The 17,869-nt window shown below is 35.0% G+C and overlaps 1 protein-coding gene across 2 annotated transcripts in view; it reads left to right on the forward strand.

Annotated features, from left to right (window-relative positions):
• The window catches only part of LOC139966703 (uncharacterized), a 39,993-nt gene that overhangs the window by 16,535 nt on the left and 5,589 nt on the right, over positions 1 to 17,869 (forward strand). For both annotated transcript variants that reach the window (XM_071969997.1, XM_071969996.1), the window contains 11 exons: positions 1,056 to 1,172; positions 4,456 to 4,585; positions 6,611 to 6,676; positions 7,316 to 7,381; positions 9,241 to 9,382; positions 10,938 to 10,977; positions 12,048 to 12,118; positions 13,190 to 13,263; positions 13,746 to 13,856; positions 14,363 to 14,409; positions 15,220 to 15,427. In XM_071969997.1, the coding sequence (XP_071826098.1) occupies positions 1,056 to 1,172; positions 4,456 to 4,585; positions 6,611 to 6,676; positions 7,316 to 7,381; positions 9,241 to 9,382; positions 10,938 to 10,977; positions 12,048 to 12,118; positions 13,190 to 13,263; positions 13,746 to 13,856; positions 14,363 to 14,409; positions 15,220 to 15,427 (1,072 nt within the window). The remainder of the gene's footprint in view (positions 1 to 1,055; positions 1,173 to 4,455; positions 4,586 to 6,610; positions 6,677 to 7,315; positions 7,382 to 9,240; positions 9,383 to 10,937; positions 10,978 to 12,047; positions 12,119 to 13,189; positions 13,264 to 13,745; positions 13,857 to 14,362; positions 14,410 to 15,219; positions 15,428 to 17,869) is intronic.

Below are 17,869 nucleotides of genomic sequence, written 5' to 3' on the forward strand. Positions count from 1 at the left end.
TTAATCAAAATTAATTCAAACTTGTGCTATACAACTGTCCTGTGGGATGGGTTGAGTTTGTCAATTGTTTACTCGATTGATATGTCAATGGGGGGGGGGGGGGTCGGGGGATACAAACCTGGACTAGCCGTGCAGGTTAACAACAAAGGGACAAGCAGGATAGCAATATATAAGCAGAGTAAGGGGAATAGACAACAAGCAAATAAATTTCAAATTATTGGAAGCGTTTGCAGAAACTAGATACAAAGTAAACTGTAAACTAACACTACTTGTACTCAACACTACTTTCAAAACGTTACAGTCCATCGGTTTAACTAATCGAGTTTCATTTTAAATAATGAAGAAACCAAATTCCTATATGTGTGTTGACGTTTTATGTATGGTTACAATGTCTAGAATATTTTCCCCATCCCATGAACTGGAATTTTTGCAAATATAAATTGTAGTGTGGTTGTTACGGGTTATCCAGAAATTGCGTAACAAACGACGCACAGGGAAAAAATTAGTTAACGTTTCTATGAAGTCAGTTTATTTCATCATAATTCCATGTTGTTTGTTTTCCTGTATTAGTATACACATACTCACGTACACTGTTGTAGTCGGTACGATGTGGCACCTTCCGTATTAGTTTCCTTCCAGCCGGATGGGGGGACTTCCTTGAACTTGTGAAAAGGGAGTCTTTTGTTATAGGTCAATAGGTTGCCGTGGTAGGTGATAATTGTGTGTGATAGATTTGTAAATTTGTAAGGTTCAGCCGACTGAGTAACCTAATACACGTGTATTATTTTATAGCTTGGAAAAAAAATATATATATATATATATATATATTTATATATATATAGCCTATATGTATCTATATTTATATATATAGCCTATATGTATCTATATATATATATAACCTACATAATATAACCTATATGTATATATATATATGTATATATATATATATATATATTTATAAATATACATATATATATATATATGTTATCAAATGTATTCATGACACTATTTTTCAGTTATCATGTCGTTTCTTCATTTTTATTTACTTTTCACAGACCAGTCAAGTTCATAGAAGAGTATATAAGCCAACATGTCCACCCGTTATACGCCAATACACACACGACAACAGGGTTGATGGCAAGGCAAACCACACAGTTCAGAAAGGAAGCAAGGTATATAGTTAGAACAGGATATTAAAATAATCAATTTGGTTCATGGCATTAATTTAACGTTACCTTAAAATCATTCAATCAATTCAAAGGTCATTTTAATCGATTACTTATATATCGACTAAACTACTACTAAACTTTTACTTCCTCGATGTATAATCAAATAACATTAAAATTATTTATTGACATTTTTTTTTTTATCTTTCTGTAACCAAATCATGAGACAACAAAACTGATATAAAAGCTACAAACAAAAGTATTGGAAGGACCAATAAATGATAAACTTTTGACCAATAATTTTGTTGCTAAATTTTCAATAGCTTATGACATATTACAAATAATTTTTTATTGGTTTCCTTTTTGTGGTGCAAATGTGCCACATTCATCACTACCCATATATGTATAGTAAAGAAGCAAATGACGCCATCATTTTTCATTCGCTTTTGACATTATGGCGTTTCATAACATTAGCCACATGGCGGTCCCATCATATAACTTTGAGAATGTCATTCATTTACGAAACAGTTAATTAAAATTTAAATTAAAGACCTTCTTAAAATTAAAATTAAAGCTTATATATCGAGAATTTGATATGATACAGCATGAGAAAAAAATGTTTCTTGTTATGGAGTTTTTTCTACTCCCTAAATCATGTAAGAACTCAGGATAATATTTCCATGGGTCTGAGAGGCTAATTAGATAAAATGTTATGACTTCTTTGTAAACCCTCACTGTTTAAAGTTCCTCGTATACTTTGTACTTAAATATCTACACGAGCACACCACCAGTGTAATACGGTCTGTTATAAGTACAACCTCCATATACAATCAGGGGTCAATTAATAGATATTTGCTAATGAATCGACAACACGTGAATGTCATACTACAAACGTCATAATCGTATTAAGTAGTTCTACAAATGTCGAGATAATACGATGCCAGGTAACGATATAGAAAACCCTAACAACCTTTATACAGTCATCACCGATCAGTCAACAAGAAAAGAAAAACAGTTCTCGACTTATTTGCATTACGTCACCTCTGCTCTGCTTCCGGAGTCGATTTGGACTTTAGTATTGTTTATGTGGGTACCGCACCACAATTAGAGTGGTGAACATCCGATCGAAAGGTTCACCATTGTTGGAAGAAAAAAAGAGAGCTAAAAGTACCTGATGTTATGCTTGTTTAAGCATATTATCAGTGCACCATTGTTTGTTCTGCCTTTATATGAAAGAGCATAATTTAAAATACATATGGTGTGAAAATAGGGAGGATTGAAGGTGATATAAACCATTTTAGAGATTCTTTGGGTAAATGTCTGATATTACTCCGAGCGAGCAGATGGAAGAGTTTGGATTCAGTATGCTAAATTTGCTCCTCTTCTAGCTCAACATCTAAATGGTCATGATGTGGTAGTTTGTAGGTGCCATGACAGGCCAAGACCTCACCTATCATGTGGTGGGTAGGATAGGCCAGTTGAAAACTTCTGTTTGTTTTGGCGGGCCTTGAAAGTGACGAGCCTATAGTGTGTAAGTCAATGGAACGACTAATTTTGGTATGTCACCATATATGATCAGAATTTACCTTGATATGGAACGCCATTCTGTATCCACGCAGGATAGTTGTATAATGGCCCCAAATCCAAGAATTATGAAACATTTTTTCTCGCGAAGGGGACTCTAACTTGTTTCATTTTGGCAAATAAACGAATGAACACCTTTTTTTCTATACATACAGACAGAGCCTATTCGACATTGTTATCAGAATTATCAAGGGTTATATAACGAAATGTATTACAAAAGAGAACTTGACTTACCGGTTTGGGAATTATCCCCACAATTTTTTTTGAAAATGCCTGTCAGCTTTATGTGACCTTTGGTGACCTTCAGATGGGAAATTGATGATTAATTGGCTGTTTTGATCGAATTATTGGCCTGAGGCGAATAGTCTCCAGATCCAATATGTAAATAATGAGTTTATCTCGTTTAGGTGCATAGGACATAGCCACGTGTTGATATTATCCATTTTTTGGGTATCTTTCATTGAAACAGTTAAAGTATACATTATGAATCATTCTCTTTGTTATCAAGGCTGTGAAAACACTTTTGGAAAGTCTAGGAAGTCAACTTATAGGATGACTGTAGGCACAAATTAATTTTGAAACCTTGTGTGCAGTTCTTTAATTTTTGAGGAAAGACCCTTTAAACAGCCGAGATTCATCAATTAGAGTATCTGAACAATATAATCTAATACGCAGATAATTGGGTCAGTTCCTTCGCTGTAAACACACACATACAACTCGGTAGGAAAACCCAACACTTTAATGGCCTCGAAATGACATGATTACAATTTGTTCTAAATTTTGTCAAGGACAAATGGTGCCGAATGCCATTTTCAGGTTCGTTATTTATATAAAGTTTAAAGCAACATGTTTCGGTTGAGTTATTTATAATTTATGAAATTATAGATAAACATTGAAACATTTTAGACATGTAAGGAGGAGACAACATCATCGTCAATTAAGCCTTAAAGGAGCATTTCAAGGATTAAATCACATTTTACCAAATGTGAATACCTTGAAAACCGGAATAGCTATAGAAAGGTACCTTACAAACATTGTTATTTTTTCTTTTATCTTAGGACTAAGACATATTGAAAGTAAAAAAAAAATCATATTAAGAGATCTCTTGCATGTTTATTGACGCTAGACAACGGTTATACCCCCACATCACGTGTACAATTTAGTCCAATCTGCAGTGGTATATCTTAAAACAAAAAAAAAATCAGATAAGATGAAGAATATATGGAAAAGAATTGCTTTTCTGAATTTTCAATACTGTGCTAGAGTGGCAATTAAGACCACGGAGGCTGTGAATTTGCTCGATTTGGTGTGACGATTTGATTTGAAATTGTACATAACCTAATTTAGGTTTTATGGGGTGATTATGATTGGAAATTTTTTTATACTTTAGGTTTTATGGGGTGGAGAGGGGAGAAGCGAGAAGATGTTCGAGTGACATTTAACCTTGACTCAATCATTACTACATTTAAAAGAGTAGGGATATTGAAATCTTATGTTTGGACTTTATGGGGTAAAATCTTCCTTCCCTTTTGTTGGGGGAGGGGGTGGGAGGTGTGGGTCTGATGTATGTCGTGGGGGGTTGGGCGAAATAAAGAACGACATTCTTCGTTATTACATTTCTTGTACCTTACATGAATTCATGTATATGTAAGAGCAATTCCCCTGCACCATCACGAGAAAATAAAATGTTGTTTTCGATTTACAGACAACTCATCAAAATGTCCGTTAACGCTAACGAGAGTGACGTCCTGATATTCTGTGGTAGTGGAACGACTGGGGCGGTGAACAAATTGGTTTCTGCCCTAAAGTTGAAATCGGGCGGTGGCAAGAACACGGTAGGTACAATAGAACCGAAATTGATTAACCGAATATACTCGTCATACATTAGTATGACTTCGGTGTATTCAACTATACAAGTTGATCAAGGGCTTGTTCGCGCTGGTGCAAATTAACCACCCAAGGCAAAACATGAAGCGAAAGCGGTAAAAAAAGGAAAAAAATGTATATATATATATATATATATGTGTATATATATACATATATGTATATATATATTGACCCACGTGGTCTAAATTAGTTTATACAATTCATCTCTTGGCGTTGTTTTACCTGGACGATCATCAATATTTAGATATACTATTGAACTTGTTCTAAACCGATAAGCCCTTGAAATAGACTGAACTGTTTCCGGTTGAATATTTTGAATCTGTTTTGAATTATTTGTTTTAATGGTACTTGTTGTACTTTTGTCAACAATATCTGACTGATCATTTCCTTCAACGGATCAAAAATACTGCAAAGGTGATTGCTGATGCTCCATACATAAACCATCCTTCATTATTTAGAAGGGAAAAAAATCGCACTACATGCCGTTTTGAAACAATGTTTGACCTTTTCAGGAGCATGCCATGTATTAAAACAAAGACATAACATTTGAAATAATGTGAAATCGGACCCATTTATTTATCATCAATTATCAGCGTTACAGTATTTACTATATGTTATTATGCTATAACTGGTGACTATTTCCATTTATACATACTTTAGTGCTTCCTGCAGGTGTGCATCTATATATGTGGCAGGTTTACAAACAGTTCGTAGAAACACAAACTATTTTAAAAACGGTTTTGTAACATATTGTTTTATAATTATGTTATTCCCTTAACTTCCTTGTTCCTTAGCTTCCGCCATTCTCGAGATAAGAGTCGGCTGCTTGTTCCAAACAGTTGTTTTATTACCTCGTAATGGAACCTCGGTTGTTGTAAGATGTCAACTGCAGGGATAAATTAAATTCATATCCTGTCCATATTGATTTTGTTACCAATTGTTGAATGTAACGTTCAATTGTCCAATAATTGTCAATATGCTGTGCTAGATATCTCCTCGCCTAACCCCGACCCCACCCACACCTACTTCAAACTGCATATTTTATCTATGCTATGTCTTAAATACATATTGAAAGGCCAGTATCCTAAACCAACACCGTATTATAACTCATACTAGTTTACATTGCCTCTGAGTGTTGACTTTCAAGGCACGCCAAGTTTGCATTAATTGCGCAGTTCATTGTATAGTGACTTTGGTCAGTTTATAAAACCTTGTAGAGTGCTAACAAATCGGCTAAGTGCACCAGTAAGTATACTTCAACACTCAACATGATTACACAGCATATAACTGCCCTTTGACCTTATAGTGTTTCCACTATTCTCAACTGTTAACAGAAATATAACCTTATTTGCTCCCACCGAAATCTACAGCAGGAATAATAAACTTAGGCAATACAATAAATTGAAAGGGTTATAAGTAGAAAAGGAATACGCATGATTACGTTTCATTTGTATGACAAAACTATTTTTTTGTTTTTTTGTTGTGCTGAGCTTTGCGTTTTGTACGGACGGTTTCCATAGAGTGGTTTCCAATTATCTTTTATATGACGGTATGTTTAAGTCAAAAGAGATCGGCATATCACCCGCCAAGGCCAAATGCAATAGGATGCAACGTATTCTTCGATGTCCACCTGGGGGTGTGTTGTCGAAAAAAATATTGTCAATTATTTTGAGTATCAAGAACTTTAAAAAAAACATATTTTATCACGTGATGGGTCGTTGCGCATTCAAGACGTCACCTGGTTCAAGTTCATATGTAGTCAATACACGATTTGCACTTTCAAGTAGATATGTTGATAATTATTTCGTTTTAACTTTTATCAATACTGACGCTTTTGCCCATATATGGTAATAACATTATCCTTGATCATTGGTCTACATTCTGTTAACACGTACCACGCGATGACGTATTGTCAGTTCAGACAGGATTCACAGAAACTTATATATTTCATGTGGTCATGTTTCCTCTTTCAGGTTGTCTTCGTTGGACCCTATGAACACCATTCCAACATACTTCCATGGAAGGAATCTGGGGCAATGGTAGGTCAAACATTACCCAACATGCTATATATATCCGTATATCACGAAATCCTTGAGTGATGTGCCTGCATATTTTCTTAAAATATTCGGAATCGATTTTGTGTCACCCTGTTCCCGTTGAATATTCATTAATAGAGCATTGAACTGCACAAGAAGCATCACCCTGGTAGGCACGCAGGTTCATGGTATACAATCATGAGCAATACTGTCATAATGCCCAACACACGAAGACTGTAAAATAGATGTGAACGAATGGTGTAATATAGTGGTCTGTTTGTATGTATACCAATGGAGTAAATGGTATACCGCTCTCTTTCACATAAGCTGTTTTGATTCACCATGTAACATCTTCGTGTAGAGCATAGAGTTCTCAGCAGCCGGCCCGAAAGACTTCAATGCGGCTCCCCGAAGGATAAAGATATATCGGCCTACCTACATATATCTTGCACAATTTATGTATGAGCACTTTCAATGTGGGTTTGTAAACAAAGTTTTATATCTAGTTCTCGTAAAACAAAATTAATTGAGAACACATGGGGTAGGGTAGTCATCGAATCCAAGGGTACACCAATTGCCAGTAGGGTAACTACCCAACAACTTCTTAGTTGATCCATCCCTCCTTATTGTTTGAATACACAGGTTGAGAGAATCAATGACACAAAAACGGGACACATTGACACTGAAGATCTGGATCGCAAGCTAAAGGTGAGTGTCATATACATTACGAATTTCATACAATTTTCATTTCATTTATATATATATATATATATATATATATATATATATATATATATATATATATATATATATATATATATACCAAGCCAACAAACGAACAGACAATATATATATATATATATAAATATATATATATATATATATATATATATATATATATATATATACATATATATATATATATATATATATATATATATATATATATATATATATATATATATATATATATATATATATATATAGATAATAGATATATATATATATATATTGTCTGTTCGTTTGTTGGCTTGGGGTTGAGGGGGGGGGGGGTTGGAGTGGGGATTTCCTTTTTCGTGGCATGTGACTGTACCGTGGAGGTATATAACCCTTACACCTTGGCTGAACTGCCCTGATGTTATTCCATAGAATAATAAGATTGGCCGATAAAAACACAGAAAGTTGAGGAAGGAACAATGAGCTTATCACAGTGCTCCATAATTACATTTTGGCATGGATAAATAATCACCGGGGGGGGGGGGGGGGTAGTTGGTACCAGAGTGTTCCGCTGCAATTGCTTTTTGTGATCGGTGTGAGCCTCGTCATCGTTTGAATTTCACTTTCAGTTTACTTCCTTTGCTTTCAAAAATAAGAAAATTAGTATTTTTTTACGGTTTGTTTTGTTCCGTTGATATAGGGTAGAATCCGTGTTTATCTTCAAAGTTGAGGGGACACAGTTTGACCCATATTAATGGTTAAACCACAAGTTCTTTTAGTCTTGGATATTATATACACATAATGTAACTATGTGTAAAGAACCTCCTCCCTGTTGGAAACCAAAACTTACTCTGTTGTCATGAAGAAAAACTGTCTTTATGTAATACGAGTGTAATATGATATTCTGAATGAATACTTAAATGTTTCAAGAAAAACCCCCAAAATTAACTACAGAATTTGTCTGGATAAATCATTTAAACATCTCCATTCTAAATGCAGGTTATTGTTTTATTTCAATTCAGTTTTGTGTGTGTGTGTGTGTGTGTGTGTGTGTGTGTATATGCTTTATGAAATTATGAAAACACGTACAAGACCAACGAAGTAGTCTCTACAGTAAATGAGTATTCGCAATCGCTATTACAGGGCTCGACTTAAGGGTAACAAATTCACTGGCCAGCAGGGCCACTAACTTTTCATTTCTACTGGCCCTACCAATTTTCCACTGGCCCATGATATATGACAACTTCTTAAGGTTAATTTTGAAAGGAGTACAAACAAAGACAAGAATATAACGTGTCTAATATCATGTATGTTTTATTCACATGAGGGTCAATAACTGAGAATAAGTTTCCTGCTCATCAATAACACTATATGTTCATAATCATTAGTTTTATACATAGACTGCACGGGAAAGCGGTTTTAGTTAGTACGGAAACCGATTTTTGCCGAACGATTTCCGTTACTATTGTTATTTAAGAAAACCGATTAACCCAAAAAAAGAAACCGAAAATTGATTTGCATATACAGGTAAAAACAAGGATAAAGCTTTCATGCATCATTTGTTCACTTTTGTTTCTCCTATTTATGGTTCTTTTTGCAAAATGAAAGTAAATTGCAACAAGAAAGGTTTTCTGCTAGACGACATCGTCAGAGCTATATTTATCCCATATTACCTCTCCGCCCTAATTGACCCTAGGCCCCCAGGCTGTTTCAACCCGACAACCACCCCCCCCCCTCCACACCTTCCTCTCGTAAAAGTCTGGTCCTTATGTCAGTGCTCTATTATTTTTATCATGTTCTGGTCTTTTACTTTCAAATTCAAATTTATTCTTAAATGTTTCCCAACACAGAAACACAAGAAGAAATCTCGCCGTCTGATTGGTTGTTTCTCTGCTGCTTCTAACGTAACTGGTATCATCAGCGACACGAATGAAGTCTCTGCCAAACTTCATGAACATGGCGCCCTCTCTTTCTGGGATTATGCTACTGCAGGTAAAATAGGTCTTTTTTTCCTTCTTCTTCTTCTATTCCTTTTTTGATTAAATAATAACCCCCAAAAATGTCTTTACAATTTCGAACTTATCTCTATTTTGATGGTTTTCGTAGAAAACTCTCACCTCATCAACAGTCAGGTGACCAGATACCTTAATTCAGATATCACATAGGGAAATGATCAAATCAATATATAATGTAACATTACATTCGTTTGGAATTTGTTGTCGGTTTTAATGAAAATGATTCTGTCCCTTCTTCGAACTTATCTTACCAATAAGGCCTATTTATTTATTGAATGATTCATGTTTATGGGGTGAGTCGGTCGGCGTAACTTGTACTACGATGTACCGTAGTCGATATGACCATCTTTACATAGAATCCTTAGTCCTATATGTTGTTGAGGATTCTTCGTAAGTACCTCGTCAGAGAAGGTATACGATTCTTTTCTGTAAACATTTAGTCAAAAACCGCCCAGATTGAAACGAAAATAAAGTTTCTATATAAGTTCAACTTGAAGGCAACTTGTGAACGAAATATTCAAGTTTCCTATGAATGTCATAACTGTCAGCTTACGCTCATTAATATAAATTAAACGTTATTTCATAGTTCCTTATATGGGAATTTGTATTTGTCTTCCCCTTTCCCTAATTATCTTGTTAAATAAAAGGAATTACTTTTTTTGAGTCATAGAAATCGAGACGGGAAAATCCCCTTGTATCCTTTACCCCCATATATAGATAAACTACGTGTCATCAATTTTGAACTTTCTGTCAAGTTTGAACTTTATGGTGATATCCCCGCGAAGCGCAAAACGCGATAGGATACAAGACGAGATGACGTACAAAATCCATCTACGCATGCTCAGAAAGTAAACTTGAGTCATTCCCCTTAGGGCTGTAACTATGCGTGTCTCCATGGTGACATAAACTGTAGCTCTCTCCATAAATCGTTTCATAAAAGAGTCATAAAATATGGGGAGAAATAGAATTTTTTTTTTATTAGTTTTTTCTTTCCTTAATATTTTGGTCATGTTTTGATATCACTAGAGTGTTAGGTGAAAGTGACGTTATAAGAGGGTCAAAATGTCATCGCGATTTAGCTAATGCACGATCGTATGTTACCAAACAATTGTTGGTATGAAATACTATTAATATCTCATTCATGCGTCATACAACTCGGGTTGTGAAATGCCTTTGGTTATATGCCTTTGAAGAGGCATTTAACAACCCGATTTTTATGACGTATGAATGAGATATTAATAGTATCTAATATCAAATACTGACGTCATGCCTTAGACGGCATGCCAGTGACGTCATCATATCTCTTTCGCCACATACCATCACCATGGTAATGATCGTTCGCTGGATTTTTTTACCTTCAAGACTTACACCATTCACAGGGCCGAGCACGACGTTCTTTTCCGACTTAAATATATATTTAAAAAGTATCCTCCCCTCCCCCATTTGTCTTGTTTATTGCTTCATTTATAACTTCCATGTTCGTGATAGTATTTGTTTTGTTTTTATTTATTTATTTTTCTTTCGTTCCACAGGACCATACTTAAAGATTGATATGAACCCAGTCAGCGATAAGTAAGTCCAGGAAAAAGCTTTAATTTCAAACTTTTTTGTGTTTTAATTGATATTGATAAGAAAAACATAATATAACTTACTGAAACTGAACACGGAAACAGAATTTTAGAATTCCCATCACAATGGGATTCACTTGTTTATCTACCTAACTTTCATTTCAATTTATGCACTTTGATCCAATGTACTATTTATATGTGATTCATCATCATGTTGAACGTGTCTACATTGGGCGACGACATGCAGACAATTTAGTGTACAACAAAATGTAGGGCCGAGATGTCTTAAATTAATCAAATTTAATCTTGTTTTAAGGTAACAATTGGTACAGGATTAGTAAAATTGTTGAACAAACACATAAAAACTTAAAGAAATACAAAAGGGAATTAGAAAAGCGATTGTATTACTTGTTTGTCAAATGTCATATCAGAGGAGGAATGAAAATTGAAGACCATATTATATATGTCAGATAAAGTTAAATATTAGGAATTTTTGGGAACTAGCAGTATGAGTTCTTTTGAGGCATGATGATATAAGAAGGTACTTTTAGAGGGTAATAGAGAGACAATCGTCCCAACCGACTGAATCATATATATGGATATTTGAATAATTCAATTTTGCCAAATCAAATTTGCATTTTGTGGTATAACGAATATGTGTGAAAAGTGTTTTTTTTTTATTTAGCAAATATTCTTCATATACTTATTAGTTCTTATATATTTTTTTCATTGCTTGACATATTTCACTTCTGTCTAGTAAGCAAGATATGATACAAAATGGGACTCGAGTTATCAGTTTTCAGTTATAATATTATAGCAATTCTGCATTATTTAGATCACGTGATAAGAAATTATGGATCCCGCTATATGAGTCATCAGAATAGGTTTGATTTGATAGCCTGCAGTTCGTTTCGGGTTCTCACTTCAATTAGACGTACAATTTTTTGTTCTCGTTATAAAAAAAAATTAAGAGTAGCATTTCTCTTGTTTTTCTACTTCTTTATTATCCTTCTTCTTCTTCCTATGTTTAACTCAAATGTTGACTCCTGTTCTTTATTCCCATCTTCTTCCCAGTGGCGAGAACTACAGCAAAGATGCAGTATACCTCTCTCCTCATAAATTTGTCGGAGGGGTCGGTACTCCAGGTAAAAAATGATCTCTCTTTTCTATTTTATGAAAATTTAACTTTCGCAAAGAGCGGCGGGACATTTTACATTTTCGACGGTATAGTCTTGAAGCACCCGTGATTTCCCAACCTCTTTAAATTTAAGTTATACCGCGGACCATCTTTCCCATTCTCTGGTCACGAGAAATTCCACGTAATATATTATTATTACATAGATTATTTCTTATAACCTAATGACTTTTCAAGAGGAAATCGGGAATATATATTTTTATATGTATATGGGCATTGAAGTGTATACCGTTTGCACCGTACGGCTTAACCTTTTATGAACCGTTAAGAATGTTAAAAGCTGTGGTAATTGCCTTGTTGATGTATGTTAACATACCACACGTAGTCGCTGCACCATGCCTAATGATGTGTTATGTTTAACCTTAACGAAACACAAATGTATGCCTATTGTTACCTTCAGTTCATTGCCTTTTAAAAACACATAACAAAGAAAACACAGAAAGACGTGGAATGTCCTGACTACTTTTAAAAAGAAATTTTTACTATATTTTCTGTCTATACATTGCATGTGTCTTTCATACACTAGTGAGTCAGATATCATACTTTTAGCCTAATCAGCTTGGTGTTGAATATGTCGAACTCAATTTCAAAATATAATGGGGAAATCACTCAAATCTATATTTGTAGTTTATACTACGCTTTGGCTGCTCTTTGTTAGTTACAGTATATAGAAAATGACCAAGTAGACATGCATGCATTGTACAACGGAAACTTCAATCTACGTACATATAAATATTCGCTAGCTAGAAAGAATAATAACGTATCAGCGCCCTCTATTATACTTCTTTTCTTTTTGATGCATTTATACGTGATATCCGTTCTTGTTTTATTGATTTATTTTTTTTTATGATATGAACATTTATTTTTAAATAATAATTCTTCTAACTTTAATAATGCATATAAATATGGAAAGCATATGAAGTGAAGTACTTTTAAGCGCAATATGAAAACTTTATTTTGTTTCATCTTTTATTATAGCAATATTCTGTATTTAAAATGGCAATTTTCGTTCATCTCTTAGGAATCTTAATAGCGAAGAAACACGTTTTCCTGAATGAGGTCCCAGATAATGTCGGCGGTGGAACAGTGGTTTATGTGAGTTCTTCATAGATTAAATTAGTCATTTAAATTCCCGAAGTTATTCAATAGGAAAAGGGTAAGCAAGAAATGTGATCCCTAGGTCAGAGTGCATACAAAGTGTACCCCCCGTCCGCGGGTCGCAGCACGTAAAAGATGCATCTACATCTCACGGGAACGTAGAAAATTTACTTCGCTCCTATCTGACCTGTCTCACCCTCAACATCTGCACCTTCCCATCTACCTATTCTACTATTTTAATGTTTAAGAACTGCGCCCTCATTTCTGGGTACCGCCCACTCCTTATATGGGCACCGCCCACTCATTCTCTGGGCACCGCCCACTCAATCCGACCTTTCGAATCTACCATTCCGAAGACTATGCTACGTATTTCTTGTTTACCTGAACTTTCATATCTCAAGTTGTTTGCGTTATCATATATGTTGCATCATGTAATAATCACATCGCTCATCCTTCTGTTTTTCTTCTCATATTTGTAGGTTACCAGGGAAACGCACCATTACAGCACTGACATCGAGGAGAGAGAAGAGGGCGGTACACCTGCTATCGTGGAGTCGATCAGAGCAGGGTTGACCTTTAAACTTAAAGACGTGAGTTTCGAACGTTTACAATTAATGGAAATTGTCTTTTTTATCTCATCCTTTATTGTGATTTCACTTTCATTTGTTTGGTCAAAGGGACAACGTATGTACATCACTCTTCACTTACCTTTCTCCTATACATTCAACCTCGATCTACGCTAGCCTGAAAACTAGTAACATTCTTGCAAAACCCTCACCCCCCCCCCCAAAGAGTTCCTGTTGGTTATTAATAACAGCGCCATCTCTTTCCATAAGCCATCCATTCAGATACATGAAAATCAAACTGAATGAGGACGGACATTATATGTGAAAGAAGAAATAAAACCGCACTTGATATCAATATGTCAGAGAAAAACGAATTGAAAATATTTGAAAAAAAAAACTTTCATAGATAGTGATGACTATTCGGATACGAAACAAAATAATAAATCCTTTCTTGAACTAATTTCAGAGATTGCAGGGATTTTTCAGTTACTGCTTTTTATATTCTCGTCTTTTGTTATTTTTGTTTACAGTCCATCGGTACTGAAATTATCGAAGAACGCGAGGAAGAGTTAACAAGGTAAGATAAAAGTTACTCCACCAAACAATGAACACATAGCTTAAAATTACTGCCACCAAAGCAATTAACCACATAGCTTTTAATTACTTTCACAAAAACAATCACACATAGCTACTAAATTACTTCCACCAAACTCACCCGAATTGTTACATACGACTGATACATTATTAATCCTATTCTAAAAATATTGCTTTTACAGCGGACTATTGACCTGTCATGGAATTCATTATGAGAGACCACAGTTGAAAATGTTTTACTTGTCCCCCATTCCCGCGATATTTCTTGATTCAGTGTCAGTGGTGTCGCCCTCGCTATTCTTTACTTCTTCCTCCAACCCCCACCCCACCCCCTCCGTTTATCTTCTGTATCCCAATATCATATTTATAACTTATACATAATGCTTCCTCTTTATCTTGGTACAAATGTGATAGAAACACAATATAAAATAAATTGTCAAATCTCCCCTATATCCTTGAAGCGCATTTGTGTTCACACTGCCTTCGTATAACCTAGGACCTGTTAGACCCACTTTCACTAAATATTTGGCTTTCTTTTTTAATTAACTACAAAGTCTCTTCAATTGATTTATACTGTCTTTTTTATGTTTTTTATTATTATTATTATTATTATTTTTTGGGTGGGGGCTTTTTGTTTGTTTGTTGTTGTTTTTGGATTGTACTGATTTTTATCATTTCCTATTTCCATCTTTAACATATGAATTTGTCACGTTATAAATGTAAACTGTTGTTTTTATCTTTGAAAGGTTTACGAGGAATAATTACCTTCTGTTTCATGCAATCTCTCCCCTAGGCTCGCATTTGAAAGATGGAAGGGCGGCCCGACTAATATCATAATCCTCGGATCTAGTCGTGCAAACAGGTTACCCATCTTCTCTTTCTTGATCACTCACCCTGCAAGTGGTAAAGTTCTGCATCACGACTTTGTCGCAGTACTCCTGAATGATCTCTTTGGCATCCAGGCAAGAGGTGGTTGCGCATGCGCCGGTCCGTATGCACAGGTTAGTTTTAATTGTAGATGTCAAAGAATGATATATAATATAATGATATATGTGGGCACAACTTTATGATCAAGAAAGGACACTTTGAGAGCCGATAAGGTTTCTGTAGCAACTTCGGTGTTCACAAAATTCACTCTTAACATTTGTCGGATCTCTGAAATCGTTCTTTTCTTTGAAAATTAATGTCCCCCCACACCCTCCCCAACCCCTTCCCCAACCCCGTCCCCGATACAATGAATGTGCAACTCGTTTGAATAGAAACATTCAAATCATACTCTCAATTAGGTTCCATGCGACCACAAATTTTTCCCGAATGTCACGTGAATGTTTCAACTTAAGTGAGGAGGATGCAGTATATTTTCTGACCAATATTATCTAAGTGGGAGTACCTCTTTGGAATTTCTCTCCCTCAGACAACGGTTTCAGAATTACCTCATATTTTGCACATTTTATTCATTTATTCTCGTGTGAAGAACTTCCACTATTACCCCACATGCAAAGCACGTGCAATAGCAACCCACGCACAAGCAATTACATAATTGCCATGCTATACCCAAAAAAACTGCAACGTGTAAGCTTTTGTTTTCACACCTGGACTCCGAATAAGTTGTTTTTTCTTCTCTCTCTCTACAATTTCCCCTTCTATGTTTACACTGCTAGTATATATGACCTTGTCCTTCACAGTTTTAATAAACTTATCACAGAGTTTATGAGTAAAACAGATTGTTATACTTCAGGTTCATCCCACTTTCGAAACTTGCAAATATATTATTAATATTAGCCACAGATAAACCAAAGAGTAAAGAATAGAGAGAAATAACAGAAAAAGAAAAAACTGGCGAGGTTAATAAATAAAGGGGTTGCACACGTCATAAATCAGATAAGAGTGGAATTAAGTCTTGTTTGATAACCTATATAATGGACACCGTTAACCCAATTGGCTGTCAAGATTTAAATGAACAACTGTAATTAATTATGTTTATGTTTTAAGCTTGTCGATATTAACAAGATAAAATGTCCTTAAATTTTAAACAGATGTCTGTGTATCCACTATATTGATGGTATTAGCTTTATGCACTTGCCGATTGTATGAATGATACAATACGGTTTTCAACCCCACTCTTTATAATATGTTAACTTCCGTTCATAATGATAACAACATGACTTACATCAAACACATGCATTGATTCTTTATATCCCCACCCTTATACCCCACCCCTTCCCCTCCATCCTACAATCTTCTCCTCGAATTAGCAACTAAGCGCAAATAGCATGATTCATGCCAGTTTTGAAAAGACAGGGATACCGGGGGTGTTTCATAGTCCAATATTTAGCCGTTTCTGTAGTTTTCTGCCATACTGATTAATGGCATATTTATGGTAGAATTCAAGGATTATCCTGGTTATATTTGGTATTGACCGACATCAAACAATACCATTAAAATGGTAAACCTGGATATTGTATTTCCTAGCCATGGTCATGGTCATGCATCCATCTTGACAAATGTAAACCTGATTGTGAAAGTATCTCGAAGTATAATAGTTTGTTGACCATGGACAGCTGTTTTAATTTTTTCCATACGTATCGCCAGGAAAAGTCAAGCCAGTGAGATAGCAACTCACTGGTCAAGCTGACCATCTAGTCGTCCCCAAATATAACTTTGACAACCGGTCCAGGTGTGCCGATCTCAAGAGCTCCCCCAGGAGATAATCTGATAACTGCCCTTTGTTTGTCAACAAAGACCTGCTTCCGTTAAATCCTTGAGTCAAATCCATAGCATCTGTTCAGGAAATATATTCTCCAGAGATGTAACAATAGATAAAACCACCCAATATGAAAGTCAATTGAAAGTCGCCTGTAAAACTGGTTAACACCTTTCAGTGTGGTATGATAGTCCATATCTATATTTATAATAATTTGATATTCATTCCGTCTAAAGTTTATCCTCTGACGAAAGTGGCTGGCAAGGTCGAAATAAGACTAATTTTAGGTGAAATAAGGTTATTCAATATGTGACTTACCTTCGTTATACGTTTGTTGTCAATTCGTGAATTAGCCGCGTATACATCCCTTTGGAAATCCAGCTTAGTATTTTATTCACAAAAGAAAAGGGGTATAGGTGACGTAAAGTTTACTAGTTTGTATCTCTGTAAGTTCCATATACATCTGAAGTACTATTTCAAAAATCTAAAACTCCAATTCAGGTTTCTGAAATTGTATTCTTTGAATTGCAAGTTTATTGTTGCCTGCCGCCCCTTCCTTACTCCACAGACCAAACGTTCTATGAATCTCATTCTGGAATTTTATAATACACGTTAAAATTTTCAATAATAAAAAATATATATCAAAATAAAATAATAAAATAGAATAAAACTGTTAGCAAACTGTTTATCCACTAGGGAGCCTGTGTAAGAGAATTTGTAAAAGTAAATTGGCCTGACG

This window comes from Apostichopus japonicus, chromosome 4, assembly GCF_037975245.1.
Source record: "Apostichopus japonicus isolate 1M-3 chromosome 4, ASM3797524v1, whole genome shotgun sequence".
NCBI classification, from domain to species: Eukaryota; Metazoa; Echinodermata; class Holothuroidea; order Aspidochirotida; family Stichopodidae; genus Apostichopus; species Apostichopus japonicus.